Source organism: Diabrotica undecimpunctata, chromosome 1 (assembly GCF_040954645.1).
Source record: "Diabrotica undecimpunctata isolate CICGRU chromosome 1, icDiaUnde3, whole genome shotgun sequence".
NCBI lineage: Eukaryota > Metazoa > Arthropoda > Insecta > Coleoptera > Chrysomelidae > Diabrotica > Diabrotica undecimpunctata.
Genome location: NC_092803.1, coordinates 12,699,151 through 12,723,833, shown reverse-complemented (window position 1 = coordinate 12,723,833; position 24,683 = coordinate 12,699,151). Strand labels below are relative to the sequence as shown.

At 31.9% G+C, this 24,683-nt stretch overlaps 2 protein-coding genes across 5 annotated transcripts in view; both read right to left on the bottom strand.

Moving 5' to 3' along the window:
- Nucleotides 1–1,853: 1,853 nt before the first annotated feature.
- LOC140444793 (probable cytochrome P450 6a23) lies at nt 1,854–21,319 on the bottom strand. 3 transcript variants are annotated; one of them, XM_072536549.1, is made up of 5 exons: nt 21,296–21,319; nt 8,677–9,119; nt 5,425–6,126; nt 4,012–4,263; nt 1,854–2,142 (listed from the first exon to the last, which is right to left on the bottom strand). In XM_072536549.1, the coding sequence occupies exons 2-5, from the start codon at nt 9,101–9,103 to the stop codon at nt 1,979–1,981; spliced, it is 1,545 nt and encodes a 514-aa protein (XP_072392650.1). In that variant the 5' UTR covers nt 9,104–9,119; nt 21,296–21,319; the 3' UTR covers nt 1,854–1,978. The 3 variants fall into 3 exon arrangements, with proteins under 3 accessions (XP_072392650.1, XP_072392648.1, XP_072392649.1); XM_072536547.1 differs by lacking the exon at nt 21,296–21,319 and adding an exon at nt 15,079–15,236; XM_072536548.1 differs by lacking the exon at nt 21,296–21,319 and adding an exon at nt 14,714–14,737.
- Nucleotides 21,320–22,531: 1,212 nt separating this feature from the next.
- The window catches only part of LOC140444752 (probable cytochrome P450 6a14), a 190,891-nt gene continuing 188,739 nt past the window's right edge, over nt 22,532–24,683 (bottom strand). For both annotated transcript variants that reach the window (XM_072536524.1, XM_072536517.1), the window contains one exon: nt 22,532–22,779. In XM_072536524.1, coding sequence (XP_072392625.1) covers nt 22,604–22,779 — 176 coding nt within the window. In that variant the 3' untranslated portion in view covers nt 22,532–22,603. The remainder of the gene's footprint in view (nt 22,780–24,683) is intronic.

Genomic DNA, 24,683 nt, shown 5'->3' with positions numbered 1-24,683 from the left:
ATAGTAAAAATACAGGATAATATATACGTATAAATAACGTACCATTTATTTTATATATGTAGATATAATTATAATGTTCCTTGCCTTTTCTTTCTAATTCTTGAGGATACTAAATTATTTATAACTATTTTTTTGAGATATTTTTTGTTTGTAATTATTAATCAGTTACGCAATAATCATGCCATTTAACTGTTTAATAAAATTTAATATGGTACATTTACTTTAACAAATATACCTAAATATAATTTTGGTAAAGAACTATTCGCTTTTTATTTCTTTTATATTTTTTTTTATACAATTTGAATTTATATTTTTGTGTTTCTCTTCCAGGCATTTTTTATTGAATTATATTATTATATTTATTTGTTTGATCGTATATTTTAAGTATATGTGTCGAAATATTAGGAGTGTACCGCATAATTCCGATACTTTTTTCTTTCACGGTTTACTTTATTCTCGCGTGAGTTCTCTAGCTGTACCTTACCTTTCTCGTCGTCCTTTTTTATGTGCCTTAAGGTTTCCCTGTTCCTCTAAAAATAGGGTGGTGCCCAAATAACTTTTCTCCTCTTATCTTTTATCTTCTCTTCTAACTTCTTGTCCGTGTGTCGTAAGTACTTCTTTAATTGATCTGTGATATTTAACCCTTAGAAAGTTTCACAACTGATATTAAAGCCTAAAATCCTTAAATCATATAGAAATTCATTAGAAATCAAAATAGTCCACTCACAATCTAACGTCATGCGCAAACATAAACGAAATTTGGAATGCTACGTCTCATATCTTTCTTTCATTGTATCATGTGCTTATTGTATTTAGCTGTAACAAGAACCCCGACCAAGATACCTCTACCAGACTGAAGCCCGAGCCTAGTACCGTTCTTTGTGTAACCTCCAACCAATCATCGAGAGGGTACAATCGAAGCAATATATCGGTGGTCGATGCGGCAGTCAGCCAATGCTCGAAGCATTTTATGATGATCTATAAAATCAAACGAATTTTCATAGTCTAAGATAGTATTCTGTGCACTTTTCTTTTAGCGTTTTAATAATTTGTATAATATTTGCTTCATGAATAGTTTGTATGTATGGGAGAGCAAACTAATAGGTTTGTAGTTCTTTAGGTCTGAAATACCATTACCATTACCATCATTTAAAATATTACAAGTTTAATTGTTAACTTTATTTTAATGTAAGTACAGGTATCACACAATTTAATATTTAGTTAGATGTATCTTGCCTAATAAAAAAATAATGTTTTTAATTGATTTTTATTATTAAATATCTTATCAATAATTATATTTAATCATTCTAGTCTGTCATTCTCTCATTAAGTAAAATAGCTCCCTTAGAAAGTTTCACAACTGATATCAAAAGCTAAAATCCCTAAATCATATAGAAATTCATTAGAAATCAAAATAGTCCACCCACAATCTAACGTCATGCGCAAACATAAACGAAATTTGGAATGCTACTTCTCATATCTTTCTTTTATTGTATCATGTGCTTATTGTATTTAATTTCAACTATCATTATTCTGTCTAATATATCCTATTTCCGCAAGAATTTTCTTTTACCAGCGTGTAATATACAACCTACACCTCCTGTTGCTCTTTCTTTTTGATCAACTCCACTGTATACTTAATGTAACTCAACAATATATCAAATAAACCAAGCTATGGGTCCAATAAACGCCATTCCATCAGAAAGTTTGTTTAATAGGTAAATAAATAATTTATTAAAATATTTGTTTTAATTGTTATCTTCGTCACAAAAGTTAAGTACTTGAAAAATATTTCAATTCTTAAGTTCCAAAAATTATATAAAAGTATTTACTTTGATACTACAAATAGGAGATATAATAAACAAACAAAATTTTTATTAAATATAAAAAATCGCAGAGTAATGAATGAAATAAAAGCATGCTTTTAGAATGCAGCATGTCAGGATTCATAAAAAATCTTGTAGTAAAGTATTTCGTCCTATGAAACGGGTTCTAAGTTGAGCCAAATGCCGTCCTTGACAGATGAGATAAAGCTACTTTCATACTTTATTGGAAATTGTGTTTTTTCATTCAGAGTAACCTTGTAGTTTCTTAAAACATGACATAAGCCCACCTTGCTTTGTAGTTTTCCAAATCTCAAACCTAAAATAAATTTAGAAAAAATGTGAAAGAGGAACTTAATAAATATTAAAAGTTTAGTATCTAAAAACTTACATTTCTGGTAACCATATACTAGAGTAATACGTTACTAGTATTACTCTAGTAAGACTCTGGAAAGGTATATAACCAAGAGGTAGAGAAGATGGATATATGACAAAAAAAATGGCAGCAACAAATTGGAAGTATATTGTTCAGGATAGAGACCGATGGTAGGAGTTGGGAGAGGCCTATGTCCAAATATGAACGATAGAAGACTAAGAAGAAGAATAAGAGCCAATAGGCGTAATGGGCATTGACAGCGTTTCCGATTCTTACCCTCAGAAGATACAACCATCGATTTTATCTAATCAAGCAGTTTTGTAAGAGCCATTTGTAAAGTGGTTTCAAGGGAGTACAAGAACTAAAAAACCTTAACAAAAGCAATGATAAAACACACACAAAATCCAGACCATAAAGGGTTCCCACATCTTCATCCCAGAAGAAGGCTTGGTGAATAGGCACACATAACAAATCATAATATGAAAATATCGCAATATCAGAGAAATCGAGTAAAATGCCTAACGTTATCCTAAAAAGAAGTAGACGAAATACTTGTAAATACTAATGTAGATATAAGTTCGGTGATTAAATAAAAGAATCACAAAAAAACAGAAGAGATATAATAAAAATAAATAACTTAAAATAATAAAAAGCTTACCAGATCGAAAAATTGACAGAAATATTCAGGGGTAGACTCAAAATCAGATGGAGCACCAGATGATAGGATGATATTTGGAAACTTATGGAGAACCTGGAGAACATCAAGAACTGGGTAAGAAATAGAGTAGAATAGAACGATCATATAAGCCGAATGACAACAAATAGAGTAGTAAAGATGGCAAGAGACGGTTCACCAATAGGAAGACGATCAGTAGGAAGATCACGAAAAGGATGGAACGACAACACACTGGAGGCACATTGAAAAACAGACAGAGTCGTGTCTACATAAAAAGAAGAAGAACAAGATCGAATTACACTAAGAAATTCCCCGTTGATTTTTATTTAAACCGGCTGTCTCTTAGATATTTTTTTTAAAATAAATGGTCCCAGTACACATTGACCAATTTCATCGGTGTAGTCTCCATCTATCACCAGTTTATACGGTGGCGGTTTGATTAATATAAATATATGAATCATATATAAATAAGCTGGGTCAACATAGTACGAAATGAGGAGGTCCTTCGACGCCTGAACCAAAAAACACAATTGGTCAATATAATAAAGAGACGCTGGCTGGAATACTTCGGTCACATTTTTTAGCACCTGCATTAATTTTACATGCTCTACCTTATCGAATGCCTTTTCGAAATCCACAAAACAGTAAAATTGTTTTTTCTTTGATACACATATCAAATGACTTTCTAGTTTGATATATGCTTTCATATCTATACTAAAATCTTCTGAAACCCGAAAACAGGTTTGATTCATTAGTTGCAGTTATAGTGTAGTTGTAGTTGGCATCACATATGTCATAGAGCGCATAGCATAACTGAAGTAGAACTGGACGGGCCATGGGGCCAGAATGAATGTCCACATGGGGTTCACATGCGGTGAACCTAAATAAATACAATATGAAGACCACGAGCAGACAAAAGAAGTAGAGGTGGACGATGGATAAACGGCGTCAAAAGAATCGCTTAGAATTGGCTGCAGGAAGCTCAGAACTAGAAGAAATTAGGATAGGCCTTTGGTCGACGTTTGACACAGAAGGCTGGATGATGATAATACAGTTGTAATAAAAAAATAAATAAAAATCCATAAGTATAGAATCAATAAAAGGTGAAAGTAATATATATTATAAGTTATACATACCTATACATGTTCTAGGTCCTTCACCAAATGGTAAATAAGAAAATGGATGTCTTTTGGCCTTATTTTCATCGTTAAACCTCTCTGGATCGAACTTTTCGGGATCTGGATAGTAATCCGGATCCCTGTGAATCGATAAGACTGGAATATTTAGTCTTGTACCAACAGTAATGACAAGATCGCTGTCTGGGACTTGGTAATTTTTGGTACAAATTCGTGGTAATACTCCTATAGGTGGGTGTTTTCTGAGAGATTCTAGAAGTTATTAACATGACTAAGTTATTAAATAATATTATTTTTATACAAAAAAACTAACTGGAAAAGTTCATGCTGTTGCATAGTGTGTAACTTAATATTCGTTGACTTTAAAGATATATTATCGGACGAAAAATATCATAATTGTTTCACTGTGTGACCACCGCCTGACATTATCCACCTTTCATCTTATTCGTTCCAATTTTTACTGCATTATAAGTAAAGACATCATCTTAGATACTAACATGTTGGCAGATGCGTTGTGATCTATCATTGAACTTCAGTAGCTCTGATAGTCTGATTAAAAATATTTCTTCTTTTGTCGCGGTCATCTGTCACATGTACTGCCTCAGTATACTGTTTGTTAAAAAACTTTTTCGTAATGTCTACCGCGTTGGCGTTGACTCTGAGGCCTTCCTTGAACTACTAACCGCTCCATTCTGTGATCACTTCGATGGATATGACCAAAGAACTTCTAGAGTAAACAGTACTAGACAGATGCCGATTGGGTTTAATTTTAATTAAAGTAAATTATATGGTATTTAGATCCTCTAAAACTCTCTGGATCCTTTATATTCTGCATTCCTTCTCTTTATACTGAGAACATCTTCATTGGAATTGTGCGAGACCCATCATATCACAACTATTAGAATGCTTCCAATTTGTTCAGCATTATAGAAAATAGAATAGATCATGCATAAGATATCAGGACCCTCTCTTAAATATACATTAATAGGTTTCTGTATATATTAATAGGACTGATTCTCATATCGTAAGGGTCTTCAGTATTATTTCATTGCTGATAATTATCTCTTCATCACATTTACCATCTACATTTAACCAGCATTTAAAAAAGCTGATGTATGTTCTATATTCTCTTCATTTCAAAGCTGCTTAAAGTTACAGTAATTTATATTTATCTTCCCAACTGGGAAATAAAAAGCAAAAAAAAATGAAATAATCACAAAAATCTCACGAAAAGTATCGAAAAAAATAAAGACGATGAAGAAAAGATAAAGAAAAATTTTGTTAGAGTTACTCTTATCAATGCAAAGCCTAAATTGTACTTTATAAATTAAATATTTTATATTAAAGTAACTATACAGCCTCAATAGTCTTAGTTCGAACTAAATTTAAAATTAAAAATATAAAATCTCTTACCTAATACGACTTTCTCCAAATACTCCATATCCATGATTGATTCATAAGTCACCTTATTATCATGTTTCGCAAGAACCCTGTTGATTTCATCTCTTACTTTATTTTGAAGTTCTTCGTTCTGAGCTAACTCTAAAAGAGCAAAAGACATCGTTGTGGCTGATGTCTCGAACCCAGCAAGGAAAAAAACGAATGACTGTGCTGCCATCTCGTTTATAGACAAACCCTGGATGTTATTTTTGTTCTTCTGTATTAACTGGTCTTCATTATCTTCGGAAACTTTGCCCATATTCTTCAACTGGATAAGTAGATGCATAAAGTCTTTTCTGTAAACGTTGTTTTCTTCTCTGTATGCTACTGTTTTCTTCACCAAATTAATAAAAAAGCTTTCCATATCTCTAGAAAACATTTTTATACCGGTTTTCTTAAATAACCATCGCGGTATTATAGTTAGAAGAATAAATTTAATCCTGCCTAGTAAAGTACTTTTAAAAATCCTTTTACCGTATTCTCTAAATTCGGAGTCTGGGTTCTTCATGCTGTTTATATCCAAACCGAATGCCACTGATCCGATGACGTCAGTGGTGAAGCAGCCTAAAACGTCTTTTATGTCCACGGGTTCTGTGCTCAATGAAGCGGTCTTCAGCATTTCCTGAAGGCCTTCTGATGAGCTAACCATAGTTTGAAACATCATCTTCATTTTTCCTAAAGTTTTAGTTATGTAAATTAGATGAAACGTTTTTCATCAGAGAAACTAATTATATAGTGAAAACTTTTATAGTTAGGCTTTAGGAAATATTGGTATATAATATTGGATTGGATTGGATATTGGATATAATAGTTTAGGTGAAGAGAAAATTTGAGTGTGGCGTCAGTAAGAAACTGATTAAGGTAATCTAGGATACGTACATTTGGCGTAAATTTAGCTCGGTATCCTAAAGGAAAAGTCATTGAATCTTAAAAATCGGTATACGGTTTTTGATTGGTATATGGAAGAATATTCTTTCTCTTCTTCTCATATTCTTATGCTTTCCTTTTTTCATGAAAGAAAAATTCTAGAGCCCTAAAACTTATTACATAAGAAACTTGTCTAATGAAAAAATGTAATTGAAATTACATTTTTTCTCTCACCATATCTAATTCCACTTTTTTTTCGCGAAAAAAAGGCCAGAGATATTAAAACTTGGTACGTACTCTTCGTGTAAGGCAGATTAAACTAAATTTGGAACAATAGGTCTCATATTGTTACGCCTTATATTACCTTAAATAAAATTTCTAGTGTTCTGAACTTTGGTACATAAATTTTACTTGTTCCCAAGGAGAATATTATTTATTTGGGGTCAATTAGTTTAATTATTCTTCTTTTTTCTTATGCCTTTTTTGGTAAGAAGAATAAAAATCTAAGAGTTTAAAAACTTTAAATAAATTGAATAAAACAGAAATAAGAAATTATATATGTATCTATTTTGAACATCCTCGGAGTCAAAGTCAGCTATAAAAGTTTTCACTTCAGTTGGCACATATAATATTTATAATATAATCATACACAAATAATAAGAATGTGGATAAAATTGCAACGTCACAAAGACAAATAGAAATACAAACGTTGGATATAAAATTTAAAATTAAAATCAAACGATTAGAATACAAAAGATGTTATATAGCAAGTGGTAAGATACCAGGTAATTTAAATGTACAACTGAATTAAGGCTATATGGTTATATCCAATATAAACATTTCAGGAAGATCAGGTGCTCCTTGGTCCATGCTTTTTGCTGATGATATCGTGTTAACGAAATGAAAAAGGAGTATGGAGATCCATGTCCAACCAAGAACTTTATCAACTGTTCAAAGAGGCACCGATCTTAGAATTCGTTAAATTTCACAGACTTTCCTGGTCAAATAGTGGGAATGGAGACTTAACGATTGCCAAAAAGGAGTAAAATTCACAGACAAGACCAAAAGGAAAGCCACGGAAAAGGGGGGTGGATGAACTGGCAGCAGATGCGCAAAATTTCCTAGATGTGAGAACCTGGAGAAGATCGGCGCGAGACCGGCAAGGTTAAAGACATAGTTTGGAGGAGGCTAAGGTTTAATTTGGGTTGTAACGTCCTTGGAGGGAGAAAAAGAGAGAGAAAGAGAGAGAGGAGAGCAAAGAAATATGGGAGAAGTTGGAGTGTTGGAGCAGAGAGAGGACTTAAGGTTAGCAGGTGGAAAATGGAGTATATGTGGTTGGGAGCAAAAAATGGTTGGGGGCATGGAATTGCTTGGAGGAAAACTATGACGCTTACAAAATTTTAAATACCTTGGCTCCTACATAACAAAAAATTGCCCACAGGATACAGGCTGGTTGGTTTAACTGGAAGCGAATGAGCGGGGTAACCTGTGATTAAAAATTCGAGAAAGGGTTGAAAGTAAAGATATACAAGGGTGTCATGAGGCCTGCGTTTGTGGTAGTGAAGTGTGGCCTATAAACAAGATTCACGAAAAGGAGATGGAGGTAGCTGAAACAAAAATGTTGGATGTTGAGTAAGACTAGAAGGGACATGATCAGAAACGACTTGATTAGGAAAAGAGCCGGAGTGACGGCAGTGTCAAAAAAGATTCAAGAATAAAGACTGCAATGGTTTGGTCATGTCAGACGTAGAGATGAAAACTATGTGGGATGAAGGATAGAGTTGTTAAAAGTTGATGGCAGGAGAGTTAGAAGAAAACTGAGGAGAAGCTGAGGGTGTGGCAGAGGACTTGAGAGAGAAAGGTTTTGAAGAAGGCCCACTTGACCTAAATTAGTAGCGACGAAGAGTGACTGTGAAAGGAAAAGCTGAGGAAGAAGAATAAAAAGGTGCACAACTCTGTGTATTCCTGGTAGAAATAGATGTAAACTCGTATTGTACAAAATAAATTAAGCTACATATTGTTTGGCAAAGAACCTGAAACAGTCAATTATTTGGGTTTCATTGTAAGGTACTGTATTGGGGGCAGCAAACGCTTTTTGGATATAAACCACTGACTCAAAAATCAGATTATTTATACCTTTTAGACTTGTATGAGTTGGTACATTATTCCAGAATTTTATAATTGGTATCATGAATAAATGAAAGATGTATATATTACGTCAATAGACTGCAGTACGACACATATATAAAAGAGTCTTCCAGAAAAAAAAAATAAAATACACATTTTTTTTCTGTAAGCGTTTTTCTAACCATAAAGTTAGTATAGGATCTGGATAGATATTAGAGATTAATGTCTTACCTGATGTAAAAGTAGGCGTCAATTTTGCTCTAAGATTCCTCCACTTCTCATCTTCAAGGTTAAAAAGATGACCGGTGAGGGGATCTTTTTCCTCGTTAACATAAAACCCATGATTCGTAAAATGGGCAAAATCTTTATGTAATATACATTTAATCAAATCCAAATCAACCGGTACAAACTGGGGAGTGAATAGTGTATAATGACCACCAAAACGCTTTCCTTGAGATTTGACTTTATTGTAAAGTTTTCCAATAACTTCGCTTGAATGGATTTTTTGCCTTAATACTGGTTTGCTGTTACCGTAAAAGAATACTGGTTCGATGTGTACTACATTCCTGTCTTTCCAGTAAGAGAACTTTCGTTTGGAGTAAAAATAAACAAGTGTCGCTAGTGTAACCAATAGATAAATCCATAAACTTATCTCCATGTTTTAATTAACAAGTCTAAAAAATATTTGACAAATATAATGGTACATTAGACAAACGTTAACAGTTTAATTTTTATTATTTTTTACTAGTATTTTTTGATACAGCACTTTTAGTATTAAAACACGAATCAAAATCGTACTAGTTAAATTCCTATTTTTACTTGATAATGCTCCTTATCAGATCAATAAAATTGATCACTACCATTGACCGGTTACTATAGAATTTCCATTGAGCTTTTACTCAAATGATATCGAATTCTTACCGTCGAGTTGATACAAATTTTATTTATAAGAACTATTTCACACGCGTAACTAACATTCAAAATCGTCGGAAGCTTCAAGCATTGTTTCTGAGGGAACCATTCATTCTACACAAAAAGTGCTAATAACTATTTCTGTTCAAATTTATCTCACCTACATTTCTTCTTTGAAACATTGGTTTTAACTATTTTGCATATTTTTTGGGGTCAATTAATATTTTAAGAAAAATTGAGCTGGTTCGTCTCATTTTTAGAGGTCAAATCTCTGACAACTGGACTATAATGATACGAGACCAGATACGAGATATGTGTCCCAGTCTGGTTAAGAAAAAGGTGGAAAAATGTTTCGCAGATATCTGAAGCTTTTAAGACATAGGTTGGGCTTACTAGATAATAAATAGATGAAAAGACACTCCTAGTTTTACCTTGCGTTTTTTTAAGCAATAATTTATGGTCACAATTTTATTTTTTGTCTATAAATTTTTTCCCTTATATTTTAAATAAACAATATTTATGTCATTTTTTTATGTCAAGAATATCTTTATTTTCCAGTTTTTTTAATTAAAATTGATAAATAATTTACAGAGATATTTGCAAAAAAGCAGTTTTTTTGCACCAATTTATAAATTTTATTAATTTTTTATTAACAAAATAAAATGGTATTAATACATTTAAACATCAAGGAATTACCATCTTTTAGATTGAGGCTAATTATTTAAACTATTGAGCTTGCCCTATGCATGATGCTAGACACATTCAGCAAATTTCATAGGATTCTTTAGGACTTAGACTATCTCAGAAGTTAAATGCATATTGAGTTTTCATCGAAATTATTTACAAAATAAACGTTTGAAAAAGGGGTATGTTTTTTACTTATAAACAATTGTAATAACTTCTATATTTTTCAAGCTACAGACTTGTACGTACAACCGTTGGATAGCTGGTAAAAAAGCTCACATTAAAAAATAAAAAACCTATGACTAATAGGAACGAAGTTAGTGACTATTTTTAAAAAAATCATATCTCCATTGTTTATAAAGATTAAGAAGTAAAATTTGCACAAATTTTGAATGAAAATCCAAACTTTATATTGAATTTTATAGCTATAAAATTCATCCAATTTTTCGAAACTTAAAACCTTTCGAAACGAAGTTACTTTCGAAAGATCGACATAGGAAAGTGGAGGGGAAACTGTTTTAGCTCCTCGCTGCAAAATTTAATATTATGGTTACGGATTTATCATTCAAAATCTTCAACAGTTCTGTAGGAATTTCATCAGGTCCATTTGCTTTTCCATTTTTAGCGTTTCTTATTGCGTATTCTACTTCTTCTTTCAATATGTCTGGCCCAGTTGCATTGATTATCTGAGTTAAGTTGTTTCTATCGTCTTCAAATAATGCTGTGCGTTCAATATGCACAAAAAAGTAAAAGAGATAACAGGAAGCACAAAGAAATGCCAAATAGGCAAACTTAAAGACAAAGATGGAAATCTTATTGTAGATCTAGAGAATAAAATAAAAAGATGGACAGAATACCTGAATGAATTATTTGAAGACGATAGAAAAAACTTAACTCAGATAATCAATGCAACTGGGCCAGACATATTGAAAGAAGAAGTAGAATACGCAATAAGAAACGCTAAAAATGGAAAAGCAAATGGACCTGATGAAATTCCTACAGAACTGTTGAAGGTTCTGAATGATAAATCCGTAACCATAATATTAAATTTTGCAGCGAGGAGCTAAAACAGTTTCCCCTCCACTTTCCTATGTCGATCTTTCGAAAGTAACTTCGTTTCGAAAGGTTTTAAGTTTCGAAAAATTGGATGAATTTTATAGCTATAAAATTCAATATAAAGTTTAGATTTTCATTAAAAATTTGTGCAAATTTTACTTCTTAATGTTTATAAACAATGGAGATATAATTAACAAAAAAATTGTCGCTAACTTCGTTCCCATTGTTTATAGAAGGTTTATTTTTTGTTAAATGTGAGTTTTTTTACCAGCTATCTAATGGTTGTACGTACAAGTCTGTAGCTTGAAAAATATAGAAGTTATTACAATTGTTTATAAGTAAAAAACATACCCCTTTTTCAAACGTTTATTTTGTAAAGGTCTTAAAGAATCCTATGAAATTTGTTAAATGTGTCTATAATAGCATCATTCATAGGGCAAGTTCAATGGTTTAAATAATTAGTCCCAGGGATAAACAAATTGAATAACTTTTAAACTATTTGACCGATCGGGAGGATATTTCGCACAAATTTAAAGGACGGTAATTCCTCAATGTTGAAATGTATTAATAACATTTTATTTTGTTAATAAAAAAATTAATTACATTTATAAATTAGTGCAAAAAACCTGCTTTTTTGCAAATATCTCCGTAAATTATTTATCAATTTTAATTGAAAAAACGGGAAAATAAAGATATTCTTGATATAAAAAATGGTATAAATATTGTTTATTTAAATTATAAGGGAAAAAACTTATAGATAAAAAATCAATTTCTGACCATAAATTATTGTTTAAAAAAAAACGCAAGGTAAAAATAGGAGTATCTTTTTATCTATTCGTCATCTAGTAACCCCCACCTATGTCTTAAAAGCTTCAGATATCTGCGAAACATTTTGCCCTGAAATCGATGATTTTTTATAACGAGACTGGGCTAATGAAATTTGCACTGTTTATATCTCAGATATTTAACTGAATATAGTACTTTTAAATCTAATGTTACTTTAATGAGTTATCAGATATCTTGACGCGCAAATAATATTCTCGATAAATAGTAGAATGTACTCTTATCTATAATATGACATGAAATGTATTCTGTATCTCCATACAATTAATCTTGAAGTGGGTGGACGTTGCACTATACACTAACTTTACTATAATTATAAAAATTCCATTACCATAAAGTATTGTTAAACATTCCATTTAGATACGATATAAAAATATTAAAATATTATCTTCATCAACGTTCTTGACTCTTCCCAACCAATTTAAGATAAGTTTTTTCTCTCCTGTCGTTTATTTTTTATAGTTCCTTTAAGCTCCCGTCTCCAAGATGTACCTTGTCTTCTTTAAAAACCTGACCTTCGTTTAAAATGGTCTATCTTTCTAATTATTTTTCGGTTTTTCCAAACAATTATCTAAATTTTTTTTTTATTTTGTGGTAATTTTTTGTGTTCATTTAGACAGTTATACAACCTTTTAAATACTTGTGATTGCCTTTGGAAATTTTGCTATTAACAACATCATTTAGTGTTTTATCATACAACAGGTTTCCCAATTTTCTTGGATTTAAGATACTTACTTTACTTAATCAGTAGACCCATTTGTACCTTTCGGTGTTGTTTATCTAAATGAACATAAATTATTCTGTTCATTAGGAAAGAAAGCGGCTTTTATTTGGGTATCTTCATATACAGGTATTTTCGGAAATAAAAAAGCAGATTAACTCACAGACTAAAGTAAAATGAGCTTTAAAAAGATCTGCAAAGTTGAAAGCATATCCTAACGATCTAGTAGACCAGGGAAATAAAATTTTTTCGTGACACTGACTCGGCCAGGCAAACCAGACAGTTGTTTTATAATAGTATGAACCTCTCTACGAACTTATAATGTTTCTTGCAGTCGATCTTTTGGACTTAATTTTTTCTTCTATCATCAAAAAGTGAAGGATTTTTCCATACTTATTTGTTGCTTAGAAAGTTGCAAAAAATTCAGAAATGTCGTTTTTTTTTATAAATGTTAATAGCTTTTTTAAAAATGAACATAGAACCTTGGTATTACATGGAATATTGGTTCATGTAGTTCTTAAAGTATGATCAAAATTTCAAAGCGATGGATAAATAGTTTAAAAGTTATTGAATTTGTTTATCCCAAATTAATTTTTTTGCAACAATATAAAAAAGAAAATAATGAAGTTACAGTACTTCATTCTGCCGATAGCTTATAAAAATGAGGAAAACCGATTTTAAATATTGCAAAATAATTTTGCACAAACATGTCAATTTTTTGTTTATAAACAGATATAACAACTTTTATGTTGTCAAATGTTACAACCACGAAAATGATTATTTTATATTTGGAAATCTTGCATTTTTCTAGAAATTAAAAAAAAGAAAAAGTTGTTCTAGGACAATAATTTGGTTCGAAGTTGGACCGTTTTTTTCTAATTGGTAGCGACTTTGTTTATAACAATTAACATACTTTATACATAGCTTTATATGGCCACAGAGATTCAAAATATGGTACTCAAAATCAGTTGATTTTAAAACTCGCGGGAAAGATGGAGGGGGGAAGTAACTGTTAAATGTATCTCTGGTTCTTATTTATGGATTTCGACGTTTCTTTTTTTAATTTGCATGTACTTTTCACCAAAATTACAAATATGTTTCATTTAAATAAATAAATTATTAACTAACCATCCATCCACCTAACCAACGAACATTTTTTTTTTTCAATTTTCTATTTTTTTTGTTATATTTGACGAAAAACGAATTATCTTATACAATTTTTTCTACGTATTGTTTTAGAAATGAAAAATCTCAGATAAAAATTTGAGATTTTACTCAATGGAAAAATTTTTTATGATTAACGACAACCTATTTATTTATTATTGTTTTCCACTAGGAAATTAAGTTCCTGTAGCTGGCTGTATACCATGTATCACAAAAAAGTTTATTTCAAATCCTTTATAAAAGGTATATAATAAAATACCCAAACGGGCTATATCACAAATACATTACAGAACGTTTTCGGAATGTAAATTCCATCATCAGTGCAACAAAGTGCACATGCTATGAGCCACTAAAAGATATGGATGAAAACCCTTTAAATGTTATTAATTTATAGATATGTTACATTATATATTATTATAAATTAGGATGTTTAAGTTACCGTTGGAATTGGTAACATGGCAACGTATGGCTCTACATAGATTACATGGTCCTGAGACAAAGTGTCTTCGAGGACCTGTTGATAACAACAGGTTGAGTTGTTAGAATAGAAAATAGGAATACAAGTAGTATAATAATGGGCTTTTATTGCGACTAAACTATGCACATTTCTCAAACAAGCTGAAATATTTTAATCAAAATCATTTATTGTGTTTTGTTTTTGAATATGTAATATATTTTCTCTTGCATCGTCATTTTGAATAGATCGAATTTTGATCGATGGGAATATTCGATTGAAAATTCGCTTTTTCAAAAATAAGGGAAAAAATAAACATTGTAAATAAAAAAAAAAAGATTACGGTATGTTTGGAACAAAAAATAGTAAGTTACCACCTTTTTTAGTTTTTCACATTTTTAAATTTTGAATTTCAGAATGAAACTAAGACTTACAAAATAACATATCAGCTGTGGTCCAACGAACACACAATAATCGATCCTTCTAAGTGATCTTCCTGTCTAAAGTGAAGGTGTAGCTCCCCTCCAATGAATAAATTATAAACCGCCAATTCGCGCCGCAAATAATTGGCTGGATGAGATAAAACCCGCAATAAAAGGCAAAATATGAGGAACTAAGTAAACTAACTAGTAAGAGCAATGATCGATTTATTTTATTCCTAGGACATAAAAGTGTATTGTAAACGCTGGGAGTTATTGACAACGTTAATAAGTGTAATTTATATAAATAATGAGTCATAAAATAATATCAGTTTATAATAGTAAACAAACTTTTTAATATACTACTTGCTTTATCTTACCTTCTCTTGCCTTATATTTTCATATACTATACTTCTAATTAGAATAACTGCCAGTTTTAACTACAATTAATAAAAACGTAGTATTCTAATCAACAAAATATTCTGAATCTGTGTGTACACTTAGAACAATGGATGTGCTTGATTAAAACTATAACATATGATAAGATAACATAAAATTTAATTATCACTTTATAAATGACTAATGTGAATTTTAGTTGTTGTCATATAATGCAATAATCTCAGAGTAAACGAGATTAAATATGAATATCTATTAAAAACAATCAACATGACTTTATATAACCATATTTATATTATATATTTACTATACGCCACGTAATGTTATCTGTCTAGTGTCAAAACTAAAACTAATAAAAAAACGTTTACCTCAATTTTTATAAATGATTCTCTCATTCCTGTAGTTAATCATTAAAGAAACTATGAACAATAAAAATATGAAGCTATGGAGAAAGACCGGCCCAAACCAGGCTCCAGAGAATTCTATAAAGCAATTTCCTCTAAGAAAAGAGAACATTTAACCAATTCCATCCATACACTGAGAGACAATCAAGGCCGTATGGTAATCGACGGTACAGAAGTAACTGAAGAATGGAAAGAGTATTTTAGGGACCTAAAATACTCATATTTTAGGGACCTGAGATAGAAAAAGATGGCGATCGAAATGCGGGAAGCGGCAGAAGCTGTAGGATCCCCGCTTATATATATATATATATATATATATATATATATATATATATATATATATATATATATATATATATATATATATATATATATATATATATATATATATATATATATATATATATATTTTAGGGACCTTCTAAACATCATACAGGAAGAACAGCACAAAGAAGAGATCTATATCACAGCGGACATGCCCGTCAAAAATCCTTCCTTTGAAGACACCCAAAAGGCCTTAAATAAGCTGAAAAATCACAAAACGCGGGTATGGACGAGATACCAGGAGAACTTCTGAAATATGGGGGAGACGCACTACATCGCCAAATCCACCAGCTAATAACGCACATATGGTTAGAAGAAAGGATACCAGCACGATGGAAGGAAAACATAATAGTGCCCATCCACAAAAAAGGGGACAAAACTAAATGCGCGAATTATAGAGGAATTTCACTCCTAAACACGGCATATAAAACCCTCTCAAACATCATTCTTAGTAGACTAATCCCTTATGCTGAAAATGTCCTAGGCAAATATCAAGCCGGTTTTAGGGCAAACAGATCAACAATAGATCAACTATTCACGCTGAGACAACTTCTAGAAAAGGAATGGGAGTATAACAGACCCAAACACAATATTTTCATAGATTTTTGACAGGCATATCATAGCGTAGAAAGAAGCCAAGTATGGAATGCCATGGCAATGTTCTCAATACCAAAGAAACTCATTAGGATGACCAAAGTCTGCATGAAGGGTGGAATATCTAAAGGACGTGTAAATAATAAACTGTCTAGTTGCTTTGAAATCAACAGTGGACTCAAACAGGGTGATGCGTTATCTCCACTACTTTTTACTTCATACAGCATATTATGAAAACTATAAATTCCCTTTCTGGATTAGTCGGCAATACTAACTTTTTCTTAGGCTGCATTTGGATTTTATAACCCTTTATTTATAACAACTCCCAACACCCCGTCTCCAATAATAAAACCTGTAGATTTTATATTAATTACAATAATATATAAGCTGAACTATTTTTTTCACTCATGAACTCTATACTTTTTCCTTCAATTCCTCCTCAGAATATGGACTCTACTCAAACTAATACATATCTAATAAAATTCATTGATCAAAGTATTTCTTAAACTTTTTCTTCTTAGGGTGCCTGTCCGTTCCGAACGTTGGCGATTATTCTGGCTATGATAACTTTGTTGGTTGCTATACGAAATAGCTGTGTTGAGGTCTTTCGATACCATGCTCTCAGGTTAGCAAACCAGAATATTCTTCTTCGTCCAGAGGCTCTTTTTCCTTTAACTTAACCTTGCAAAATGCATTGTAGTAGCTCATATCTGCCTTGATTTCTCATTATATGTCCCAAGTACTGCAGCTTATGGCCCTTCACGATGTTGACCAAATCCGCGGTTGTATTCATCCTCCGTAGTACTTCTTCATTGGTGACTTGCTCTGTCCATGGTATCTTCAGGATCATTCTGTATAACCATAGCTCAAATGCCTTAAGTTTTGATCGAGTTTTTGCCTTCAATGTCCACATTTCTACTCTGTATAGAGGCACTGAGTACACGTAACATTTAAGGAGTCTTTTTGGCTTCTAGGGTAAGGTCATGGCTCTTGAACACAGAGCTCATAGTCAAAAATGCACTTTTTGCCTTTCCGATGCGACACTTAATACAGCTCTTGGGTATTGTCCCACAACTCATTCATTATAGTTCTTAAGTAGTTGTACTGTGACACACCTTGAATTCACACACACAGATTTGCTCCAGTTATGTTTTCCTTGCTGATGACCATTAGTTTGGTTTTGCTGGTGTTTATATCCAGTCCATATATTCTACTTGTTTCCGTTATTTTGTTCATTAAGTTTTGTAGCCCTTCTATGATATTGGAAAACTCTATTGTATCATCTGCATACCGCAGGTTATTAAGCTCGACTCCATTTATTGAGATGTCTTCATCAATATCTTTTAGAGCCTTTTCAAAAATGTGCTCCGAGCATAGATTGAATATTAGTGGTGAAATTATGCACCCATGTCACACTTCCCTTAAGATTTTGACCTGATCTCTATATTCTCCATCTATTCGGAGCACCACTGATTGATTCCAGTACAGGTTAGCTATTGTTTTTAGGTCTCTTCCGTCAATCCTGTCCTCTTCAGCACTTCCATCATTTGTTTATGCCTGACTCTATCGAAAGCCTCTTTGTTATCAATCAAGCATACAACATTACAGCTGACATCTTTACGTTTCCTAAAACGACACTTAAGGAAGAGGTAAAGTTTCTAAACACTAACATTTAAGACGATAGGTTTAAGAAAGTTAACAAATTTTTAAATACGCGTTTTGAATCACCTTGTATATTCAATATTTAATCCACAAAAAGTTTTATCAAAACAGACGACACTAAAAAAATTTTTTACTAAACAAAATGTTTACAATGTTATTATTTATGCAGATAAGTGTTAAATCAGTGTTAAATCGGACATTGTTTTATAATAAAATTTTCCTTGTAAAACACTCAATAAAAGGTAGCATTACCCTATTTTGTTTCTTCTTCTTTATGTGCCTTGTCCGTTCCTAACGTTGGCAATCAACATGGCTATTCTGACTTTGTTTACGGCAGATCTGAATAGTTCAGCAGATGACAATCCGAACCATTGCCGCAAGTTTTGGAGCCACGAGTGTCTTCTCCTCCCTGGACCCCTTCTGCTGTCTATTTTCCCTTGAACGACCAGCTCTAGTACTCTATTTTGTTTAAAGAAATATAATAATGTCTTGAATATGGCACTCCCGGTTATACTTAAAGTAGACATCATCTTTGTTATTAAAATAGAACTTAATATTGTTTATCTTATTTTCGAGTTCTACCAGAAATTTTAGATACAATTTGTACAAAAAATGAAGTATAAATACGTGAAATTGTAACCAATAGACAACAAGCGCTTGCCCTTTAACTCCATATATCCACCTCATTGATATTCTATACAATTGTTCTACACAACAATTCTATACTGTTATTATATAGAGTATAGAGATATTCTATACAAGTTGCTTATTTTAAATAGAACATCCTGCATATTATTACATTTTTCTCTGTATTTATTTAAGCTAATTTGTTCGGTTTCGGTACTCCCTATACCTAAGTCCAACTACCATATTTCATTATTTAAGTTAAAAGATAAAAACACACGATTATTTTATCAATAGTGAAGAGTATGACATGATTTCTATTATTTAAGATAATGCTTTAATATTTTGTCATAAGTTATTAATTCTCAAAAATAACCAATATCACGAAAGGATTAATAATAATCGTGGATATCATTAAAAACGTTGAACAGTTAATTTTTATTAATTTAATTAGATAACTTTAATTATTAAACAACAACCACAAAAGCCAAAATCTAAAGGAGCCAAGTCAGGAGAGCGAGCTGGCCAACGAAACGGACCCTGATTGGCAATCCATCTATCACCAAACATGTCGTAAAGATGCTGCGCAACAGGTTCAAAGTTATGAGGAGATGCTCCAGGTTGCTAATGTTGCTAATACCAAACTGAAGCCGCCTCTCCATTTCTTAAAATATGTAACACCGGTCGTATGGCTGCGTCTTTTCTTGCACAAAAAATTTTAAAACTCCAACTATCTTGGAAATAACGTTCTCTACTAAAATGTGATTTTCATTCGACAAAAATGGGATTTATTCCGATTAAATATTCCATTTTTGCTTAATGTTGGTTTATCACACCATATAACTTTTTTATGAAGTTTTTATCTTCTTGAGTCTTCAGTAAAAACCATTCACATAATTGTACCCTTCGAGGAAGAACACATAACTGTAAGGGTTGCACCAAATGGTATAACAATGGTTTCCATTTGTGTTTTTTTTTTAAATGCGATGAATTGTTCTCGTCGACAAGGAAAAATCTCTCTCACAATCTCTAGTGAAGGCATTTGGGGAGAGACCGTATTTTTGTTTATGTCATGGTCCACAACTGGCTTATTTTCAATGACAGCAGTTTTTAAGCAATCTTCTTAAAATATCACCAATTGCATTTGGTCAATTTGGATATCTTTCTGCAAAAATACAGAAAGTCCGTTGTTTAAAGTATAATATTTGAAAATTCTTTGAAATATATATATTGAAATGTATTGAAATCCCCTCGTATTTGCTAAAGCAATCGAAGAATATTTTAGTGTATTTCATTTCCTATTCATACGTATTAAAACACCGAATTCTTCCAATTCATCTTAGCGTCGAATATAAACCATTTTATAGTTTTGTTTATATTTCACAAGATGCGTATTTTGTCGGTATTCTTTGATCGAAGCCTCTTTTAGGATATTCTGCGTTTCAAATAAATATTCCAGTTTATATGTTTTGTTTATACCAAGATTGTGCGAATGAATTTTAAAAGTAAGTGTTCACTTAAAAATAAGTGTTTTCTTGTCATGGAAATGTAGTATGAAGTGACAGTAGCAGTTGGATGCTTGGTATTGAGCAGTTTTACAACAGTTTTTGAAGATGGCCTTATGTTGCCATTGTGCTGTGCCTGTTTCAGTCTTTCTGGTGGTCTAAAGGTCTGGAAGCCTGGTCTAAAGGAGACCAGTTTTCGAGGTTTGTGTTCCAGCCGGTGCTGGCTTCCGCCCTCATCTTCTTATCCCTGGTCGCCATCCCGGATCTGCCCCCAGTATAATTCCAGCATGATTCCAGTTCCCGACCCCAGACATGCAGAGAAAAATTTAGTGAGGTTCAGGTAACTTTTTCTGTGTTTAAATTTTAAAGTCAAGATAGACATTTTTTAAAAAAATAATAATTGCTTTCATTATTTAAAAGGATAATTTTTTATATGCAATCATTTTTTATTTGCCACAGTTTATAGCACAGTAACGTTTGTAAGTTTTTGTAGCATCTCCCGAATTTGTAAATGAATAGAACACCTGTAAGTTTACTTTATTGTTTTGGTATGAATCTGTGTAACTAATATAGTATTTTTTGTGCTATCTGTATTTGTGTAACTGTTTGTGGTGGGACACAAAAAATGTTTAATTTATTGTGTCTCTATTAACTAACTCTCTAACCCCCTTTTTTGTTTCATTTGAAAAGATATATTTTTTATGTTTATTAATTATTTCAATAGTTACAACTAGTTGTTGTAATGGTTATAATGTGGCACCTCGAAGCGGCGTCCCTTTTAAATTGCTAGAGGTATTTCCTGTTTCCTTTTGTTTTGTTTGTCCCAAGAGATTCACCTTAGTACCCCTTTGTTTCATTTTTTGTAGTTGCCCCAATCCGACCCCTTGCCATTTACTTATCCACGACCCCAGTTCTCCAAACAAACCCTGAGTGCCATTCGCACCGTTTCGTTTATTTTGCTTGCCCTACCTCTGCCCCAATAGTTTCTGTCCCCAATTTCAACCCCCATAATTATACCCTATGTGGTAGGCAAAATATTTCGTTACAATTTTTTTTTTTTTTTTTATATTATGCTATTTATAACTTACCTTACGTATATTTTAAAAAACAATAATCTTTTCAATCTCCACTTCTTTTTACATTTTTAATGAATTTAAAATTAATATTATCGTACTAATAAAATTTCCTATAAGTTGTTTTCTAGGCACGCTCTGAGATTGTACTAATACTTCAAGTTATAAACAGCTATTTAAGCTTGTTAAGGAAGACTACGGCATCAGCGCCGGAAAATTGTGATTAGTAACGTGATTAACGTAGTTAGTATAGTAGTTTGAACTCACAAATGTAGTCTTGGTTGTGGAATTTAAGGCTAACATGTTTAATAAAATGTTAACAGTTCTGTATCTGTCCAGAATTCTATTGTGTATGTTCCAGTGTTTTAGCGCATTATGCACTTCTAGTAAGGAAAAATATGGAGAAATTACTAATCGAGTCTGAAGACTATTTCCCATTATACTACTCATTCACATGTGATTGAAATATTTTTGTGAAAAGTACGTCAAGTTAAGTCTTGCTGAAGTGTACGTCAAGTTAAATCTTCGCTATATAGCCAAGGCTGTGGGTAAAAAAGGTCGGTTTCATGCACTATTTAAAGAATTTTTGAGGCCTTTACTGTGCTTTAAAGATCGATGTTAGCAACAACTCACCAGACGGTAGGACAGTAAATTACATTACTACATTATTACTTATTACGTACATTAGAGGGCCTTTAATTTAATCTTTTATGCATTAATCTTATAAATTAATATTTTAATCATTTTTTGCTAAGATATGATAGTTTGATTATTCGAAGACGAAAAAAGTACAAGGCTATAACTTACATATAAAAAATAATTATTTTGTACCATTATAATGTAAACTACTTCTTATATGTTTATACTTCTTCAGTAATGAAAACCTAAGCACCACCTATCCATAAAAACTACTACTATCTCTGTCATTATAATGTTCTATGTAATTATAATTATAGTGTTTATAATATTTAATATTCAGCCACATCTTTTGTAATATAATTAATTGTTCAATATAATTGAATATAAATATTCAATAATTTGAAATGAAATAATAAAAAAATTAAAAATAGTAAAATGTAATGGCATGCCTCGCAAAACAAGAAACCCAACAAGGTAGATCGATGGAAGGCAACCGTTTATACGTATTTCTGACTATTGGTCGTCTTCAGTACGGTGTAGCCAAGTTAGAAAAGGAGCATTTGTTAGCTTGGGAAAGGATTCACTCTGCAGGTTTCAAAAGGTTTAGAATGATTTGTCATTATTTCTGTTTTATTTTATACTCTATTACAATAAACTTAAAGAATATATAGATTGAATCAGAATTTATTTTGCATTGGATGATATAGGTTCCAAATTCAACCAGACACCATCCTTAACGGATGATATAAAACCCATTTCATATTTGATAGGTAGCTTGGTTTTTTTGTTTAAGGTGACTTTGTAATTTTTTAGGACACAACATAGGCCTACTTTTGATTGAATCTTTCCAAAGCGAAGACCTGAAAAATAAGTGGTCATAAAAGAATACATAAATAATGTAAATTTAAATATTATTATTTTAAATTAAACTTATCGAAAATAATGGTAAATAAAAGTCCATAACTATAATGCGTTTCTTTGCGTCATCCCACATAGCATATACATCATTGAGAATTATTCAAAGAGTTATTTAATATTTTTCTTTATAATTTACGACATTAATTACAATAAAGTTTTGCTATGTTGCGCCCTTAATGAAGCCCAGTGAAATGGTAAGATAAGGCCCATTTTTTGTAAGATACGGCTTAAGATAAAGGTGATTTTATGTGTTGAAATAAACTATATATAATCAAATAAATGCATGGCGTGAACATTACGATAGTATTTTCTGGTGACATCTTTATATTAACTTCTATTTTTTATGGGGACACACCACAATTTCGAACAGGTTCTTTATATTTGATCTTTCTATTTCCAGCTCGAATATTTTTTAAACATCATACGTGTTAATATCAACATAAATCAAACGCCAGTGACAATTCTTGGAATCTACGCCATCTCAGATGACGAATCAATTGCTGCTAAGGACGAGTTTTTCGAAAAATTGAACGACATAATCACCAACATAGGAAAGTCACGAGAACTGATAATACTGGGAGATCTGAATAGCCGGGTGGGTCAAAGAATAAACAGTGAGGTGATCGGTCCCTACGGTGAAATAAACCTGAATGACAATGGAGAAAGGCTGATCCAAGTGTGTCAGAGTCATACTCTGAGAATAATGAACGGCTTCTATAAACACAAGGATATTCACAAATACACATGGGTACAACATACAAGGAATCTAAAATCGATCATTGACTATGTAATAGTCAAACAAAGCACTACCTTAAAAGTGAATGATGTAAGAGTACTTAGAGGACCGACGTGTGGTTCCGACCACTATATAGTTAGGACAAAAATGGTATTTCCTTTTAAATCTAACAAGGACAATAACGTTAATGAGGAACCTCAACAAACAGAAGTGATAACGAACAAACGATATAACTTAAACAGCCTTATCAACGAAAGCACCAGAAACCTATACCAGCACAGATTAGACGAAAAGTTGCTACATAATATAGAAGACCAGTCAGTAGAACAAATTTACGAAAACATAACGAGTAGCATCAAAGAAGCAGCAGAGGAGGCCATTGGACTAAAAACTAATTCCGCTAGTAAAAAACTTTGGTGGAATCAAGAAATTGAAGAACTAGTACTTCGGAAGAAAAAAGCATACCACAAATGGCTAAATACAAAACAGGAGTTGGATAGAGAAGAATACAAAGATATTAAAAAAAGAACACGACAACTAGTAAACACAGCTAAACGAGAAATGTGGGACAAAAAATGCAAAGAGATAGACACATATATGGGAGGTAGAAAATGCTCAGAGACGTGGAAATTCCTGACAAAAGTTAAATCAAATGAAAAAAGAGAAACAAACATACAATTAATAACAACAGAGAACTGGATCCGACATTACGAAAATCTATTAACAGAAAACAGAGAGGAATATAGAGAAATGTCTCCAACTGAAATACACATACAGGGAGAAACGATAAACATCGATGAGAGGACTGTCATAAAAACGATACAACTACTAAAAAATGGTCGAGCTGCAGGTCCGGAGGGAATTTCAGCAGAACTAATCAAATGCGGTACTAACAAACTGTTTGAACGATTAACCTGGTGTATAAACCAATATCTTAACGGTGCACCAGTCCCGCATGAGTGGAAAGTATCCTTCATATCATCTATACATAAGAAGGGAAGTAAACTGGACTGCTCAAACTATCGAGGTATATCAGTAACCAGTACCTTAAGTCGCCTATATGGAAGGATACTTCGAGACATTATCGAACAAGAATATAAGGAACAAGAA